General features: G+C 32.8%; 1 protein-coding gene across 1 annotated transcript; it reads right to left on the reverse strand.

Annotated features, from left to right (window-relative positions):
• Window positions 1-1731: 1731 nt before the first annotated feature.
• On the reverse strand, window positions 1732-5222 carry LOC133035645 (vacuolar protein-sorting-associated protein 37 homolog 1). Its single transcript, XM_061111693.1, has 7 exons — window positions 5061-5222; window positions 3825-4055; window positions 2883-2970; window positions 2625-2664; window positions 2472-2518; window positions 2255-2375; window positions 1732-2131 (listed from the first exon to the last, which is right to left on the reverse strand). The coding sequence occupies exons 1-7, from the start codon at window positions 5072-5074 to the stop codon at window positions 1968-1970; spliced, it is 705 nt and encodes a 234-aa protein (XP_060967676.1). The 5' UTR covers window positions 5075-5222; the 3' UTR covers window positions 1732-1967.
• Between the last annotated feature and the right edge of the window lie 890 nt (window positions 5223-6112).

Here is a 6112-nt window from a genome sequence, read left to right on the forward strand (position 1 = left end):
TTGGAAAGAATACTCTGTTGGGTTTCGTGCCCTAAATAAAACCTATTTCAATATAATTAGATTTACTAATTAATAAAGATCAAAAATCATTCAATGTTGCATGATTCACATGATTTATTTCATGATTATGTTTAATTGTATAAATTCTATTAAGTCCAGAACATACATATATTTGTTCATGATTATAGTGTCGTCAGCACAGTGGAATATTATCATAATTATATGTTTAAAAGTTTAATTCCCATGATTTGTCATTTCACTGGATTTAGACTGACATGATAACTGACGATAAGGCATACTTACACTTTGGATAAGTGTTATGTCCTTTCTAGGGCATTGAGAAAGTTTACCAGTATCAGATGTATAGAGTATACATTGGAAGGGACCGATATTGATCTTGGATAAGATATCATAAACTTACCGTTATATCTTTCTATAATCATGAAAGTAATCATGTGAACCATACAACATAAAATGATTTCTGATATTTTATTAATGAGTAAATCTGATTATATTGAAATAAGTTTTATTTAGGGTATAAAATTCTAACAGGGTGAGCACGAGAGAGACCGAGAAAGGAAGGGTAGGGTTTGTTTTGGGTTGAAGGTGGCCAAAGGTGGCCTTGCCAGGGCTGTGCAGTGGCTACACGAAAAGGAAAAGGGAAACAGAGAGATGGTGACAGAAGAAGAAGAAGAAGATCGCTTGGATTTAGGTCTCGCTGAAGGAAGTTGAAGAAGGATTTTGGTCGAGATTTGCAGGTTGAAGAAGAAGAAAAAAGTAAAAGAAAGAAAAATGAAATGAAAAAAAAAAGTAAGCAAAATTTATTTATTTATTGTTTTATTTTTAATTAATTTTTATAATATTTTAATGAATAATATTACGTGAACCACTAAAAATTTGACACATATATACATGGTAATCCACCATGGCACTTACTTGAGACTTTTGGATGGAGTGTAAATATCCAAATGGAATGAAAATTCAGTAAGTTTTGCTGTCAAAAAATGAGTTTATAGAGTTAAGTGTTACAAATCATAAAATTCAATTAGTTTTACTGCCAATACCCCTATAATAATTAAGAGGTTATGACTAAATAAAAGTACATACAAGAAAATAAATATTAAACACCAAAAAGTATCAAATGTAACAACAATAACAAAATATAATCCTTAATACTATATCATAATAAAATTATTTTTAAATAAATATAATATTTATACATGTATTATAATTTAATATAAAATTATTAATTTTACATAAATAAATTTATAAAATATATATATGTATACTTGATTTATATTTCTGTAAGTTAAAAAATATATAGCAAATTACAAAAGTGGGTAAATAGTAAATACCATTTTGAATATTGTGTTTTGCAAAAGTTACTAATTGGACCATCTGTTTTGTTAAATGACAAAATAATCCCTATATTTTTCAAAATGGTACAAATAGAATCTTGAACTGAATTTTTATCAAAATAAAATTTAATAAAAATCTGATCTAAATGTGTTATGACAAAACTGTTTACATTTTCTGTATCTCTTCGTAATAGAAATTGTCTTCAAGTTGGTTATATTAAAAAAAAAATTGTGAAAAATTAAACTCAGGGTCTTATTTTTACTATTTTAGAAAATACAAGGTCCATTTTATCATTTAACAAAACAGAAGGTCCAATCTGTAACTTTTGTAAAATACATGATCCAAAATAATATTTACCCTTAAAAGATTATTCTTATCCTTAAATTGAGATTTAATTTTTTTTTTTATAATAAATTAAAAATTATTCTTGAATAGAGAATTTTTAAATAGAAGTTCGCCAAGTTATACATATATAACATAACATATATTAGTATATTACCCTCCAATTCCAATCACTGCTCTCCAAAGAAAGAGACATCTATAGTTCATTGAATTGTTTGAAGCAAGAAAATCCCAAATCATTCAAAAGAAGAAAGCTACAACCACATTTAACTAACTGTGTTTGTTCTGGCTGAAAGGTGAATGAGTGCTCTCTTGTGGTAGGTGGTGCGAAGCTTCTTGTATTTCTGCACAAAAGCTCCAATGTCGATCTCCTTTTCAAGGAGCTGCTCGTGCAGCTTTTCAGATTCTTCGTCCACCTTGTTCATCGCTTCTGCAAAACAAAACAAAGGGTTTGGCGATGCACAAAACTTAAGAATTTGGATCATAATTATCAGGTAGGTTCATGTCCTGATATCAAGCATTATAAAACTTTAGATTGTCTCATACTACATACCGTTAAGCCTTTGGAAGAGGGAAGCGGGAGAGCAGAGCTTTAACGTTTCTTCCTTTTGCCTCTCAAGGTCATTTAATTTCTCCTGAGCAGCAGCGAGTTCAGTGGTTCTGATAATTCTGCACTGTGACACCACAAAATAAGAGAAGAAATTTCACCATCAGAAGTCAGAGCAACTAAGAAAAATTACTGGAGATATAAGAGCAAAAACCAAATTTACCTGGTTTCTGAGCTCCATAATGCGCAGTTCCTTTTCCAAGTTTTCTCCTAAAAAAGTCACACATTTTATAATTTGTTTCCTGAGGAAGAAATAAAATTGAGGAAGAAAAAATATGCATATCAATTTCAACCATATGTACAAACAATATCTTACTTGCTAGCTGCAGAGTTTCCTTCCGTAGTTCATCTCGTAGCTGATGACAGTCAATTAAAAAGGAAATTAAGAACAAAAAATAAAAACATACTAACAGTCAAATTAGAAATGGACACAAAAATAGATTTGTAACGACCACTAATCACATATTTGCAACTTTACTGATGTACACATTTAAAAAAAACAGGGTGTAGTTTTGTCAAGTGAAATTATACACCAACAAATTTCAGCAGTATTGAGGCAATAAAGCTAACTTACATTGTTTTGAATTTTAACCTGATCCAGGGACAACAAGAACTGATGGTATGCATCCTTATCAGACAAAAGCTTCCGCAACTCATCAACACTACAATTCATAAAGAAAAATAAATGTGATATTGATTAATATTGAAAAATTTACTGCATAGTGTGCATAAATCGATCCAATCCAATGAGAACCGACCGATCCAATTACAACCGACCGCCAAACATTGGATATCCAATTGTGATCGGATCAGATTGGATGTTAATTTTAAATATCCAATTGGATTGGATCGGATGGTGGATGGGGTGTCTAAAAATCCAACACATCCAACATCCAATCGAACTAATTAATATTTTCATTTAGTTTAGATGAGTAATTAGATTTTATATTGTTATACGTCAAATCTATATGTATATATGAAAATTAACATTAAAGTTTTACTTTTTTGTCTTGGATTGGATGGATCCAGTCCAATCCAATACATACTAGATCTAAAATATTGGATGGATCTAATCCGATCCAAGAAATACTATGTCTAAAATATTAGATAAACTCAAATTAAATAAATAAATATATATGAAATACATCCACTGGATAGAACCGATCCAATCCAACATCCAATGGATGTTGGATCGATTGGATGACGAAATTAATTGGATCGGATCGGATAGTAAAATCTAACATCCAATATATGATTGGATCGGATCTGGATAGGCCTAAAAATATTGGATGTGATCCAATGAACACCCCTAAATGCATTGCAACTTTGCAAGCATAATTGAAAGAAGGGAGGGGAAACTACAATGTTAGAAACATCACAGAATTCATTGGGGCATGGCTTTTATTATCTATTAGAAAGACTAAGTACTAACTAATAAAAGATCATTATAAATAAGAAAAGAAAATGAATGCTTTCAAATGTGTATTAAATGAGGCCCTTAGAAACATGATCTTACCTTTTATCCTTCAGGACAGCAATTATACCTGCTGCTTCAGCAGGTGAAACATGTGCCGGAGACTGTGTCCTGTCAGCACTAGGCCTTTGTGAACTGAAGCTGCTAGAGGATGTGGTCCTTGGTGTTTCAGGGCGAGATGAACTCGGTGAGCTAACAGATGGAGGATACCAGGACTGTGTAGAACTGTCTTGTTGATGGGGTTGGGGCTGAGGCTGTTGCTCCTGTGATCCCCTGCAAATGCACATATGACACTAATTAAACAGCTACAGCTTAGAAAATAAACGAGTCCTACTTGTTGCTACATCTTGTAGAACCTTTGCCATTAATTAAATCATTTTAAAAAATAAGAGACCGGCACAGCAAACTGACTGACCTTTAAAAACAAAACTGCCACTAATCTATTTTAAACTGTATAAGTGATCATTAGTCATCACTTAAGGAAATCCAAGTATTTTTTGAATAACATACGTATACATCTCTATATTTTGGTCAGAAAAGTTGGAGTGAAATTTGGAGGCTAGAGGAAATGGAACCGCCTTTTCTAAGGACTTAGCCTCCAAATGGATCAAAACACTGTAATTTCTTGACTACACAAGAAGAACACTGCCTGAACTATGATGCAATTAGAATTGATGTTTAGGGCCGGAATGACAGAGGCACCCATCTACAGATACTACAAGTTTTCAGAGCCACCATGTTTACAAGCCTTATATTTGCTGAATTCAAGGTCTCTTTTATCAGTTTTAATAGCAGGATATATAATTTTTGACCTCATTCATAAATTAAATCACGGTACACCTCAATTCAAGTACACGGGTCATAAAAAACTCACAACCATATTAATCACAGGACTACAAGAGAGTTTCTATAGTAAGAACAGATTAAGAATCATGATGCTTTATGGAACTAATATGTAAATGATTAGACAATGAATTCAATACAATACAATCCAACTACAAATAATTGATCAACAGACTAAATCTCTGTGAATTGGAAAAACACCCAATTTGTTTCGCAAAAATAAGTGATCAGGACGCGAGTATAATCGAAAATTTAGCGAAAAAGAAAACGCTTTTGACAACCCACCCAATTAATATAGTTGGAAACAAAATCAAACCCTAAAAAAACAAAAAGAAAAAAGAACTTAAGCGTCAAAATTGAACTAATAAAATGGCGATGGATCGTAAGTTTTGGGAAACGAATTAAACATTAGCCATGAAAAGAAAAAGAAAGTACCAGAATCTGAACATGGTTGGAGGAGCTCCGGCGAGTTGACTGAGATGGAGAATCAAAAGCCAGGAAAGAGATAAGAAAGAAGGAAGGAAGGAAGGAAGGAAGGAAGAGTATGAAATGAAGTTTAAATTAAATTAAAGTATGAAATTATGTATTATTTTTGTTGATATGAATGAAATATTTGAATTTAATTCAATAGCAAATGTTTTATTTTAACGCTTTTCTATATTCGTTTACAAATGTACAGCGCGTACGATTACCACCGCTGCTCCGTACGCGTAAAAGGGACCATGGAAAAATATCACTTTTTATGTTTTTTTTTTTTTTGAGAAATTTTCAATATTATTATAAATCAACAGTCATTTACAATAATAGAGAAAATAGGATAAGGTATTTCTCTTATCCAAGATACATCTTCATCCAACTCTAGAGCGTACTTAGCCAAGCCATGGGCAGCTTTATTAGCCTGCCTACGAGCATGATTAATAGTAACTCTAGGGAAAGAGGATAAAAGACAACGTATATCGACAATTAGATCATTAAAACAAGATAAATCGTTATGAGAAGAGTTTAGAGCTGAGGAAACTCTTAGCGCATCTGTCTCCACAATATCTATTGCAAATGGACAATGTGAAGCCCAATTGAGGCTATGAAAAAGCGCCTTTGCTTCCATTTCATCACTACGAAAACATCCTTGTACACGTTTGGAGAGGGCAGCAAGGACATCTCCTCTATAGTTGCGTATCACAGCTCCAATACCTAGTGTTTGATTGCTGAAATTTGCCGCAGCATCAACATTCATTTTAAGCTTATGCATAGCAGGAGGAGTCCAAGTGATATTGGTTAATTGTCGTGGAAGTTGGATACTGTCATCTGCATTCAATGTGCTCGACTGGTATATTGTTGCTGTTGCTGATTGCTGGTGTAAATCAGTACAAGGTAGAGCCACACCATGGTTAGTGTCAACTTGCTGGCAGTTGGACCGGGTAGAATGCAGTCCTGTAGAGTGAACAGATGTACTATGTTGCTGGTGCAAATGCTGGTGTGTAGATTCT

Source organism: Cannabis sativa, chromosome 3 (assembly GCF_029168945.1).
Source record: "Cannabis sativa cultivar Pink pepper isolate KNU-18-1 chromosome 3, ASM2916894v1, whole genome shotgun sequence".
In the NCBI taxonomy this organism is placed as follows: Eukaryota; Viridiplantae; Streptophyta; class Magnoliopsida; order Rosales; family Cannabaceae; genus Cannabis; species Cannabis sativa.

Excerpts from the sequence above, each read along its gene's own strand:
- LOC133035645 (XM_061111693.1), bottom strand. Across the intron at positions 2,665-2,882 it reads AGGTTAAAATTCAAAACAAT|CTACGAGATGAACTACGGAA; the intron begins GTAAGTTAGCTT and ends GACTGTCATCAG. Across the intron at positions 2,376-2,471 it reads TTATGGAGCTCAGAAACCAG|TGCAGAATTATCAGAACCAC; the intron begins GTAAATTTGGTT and ends GTGGTGTCACAG.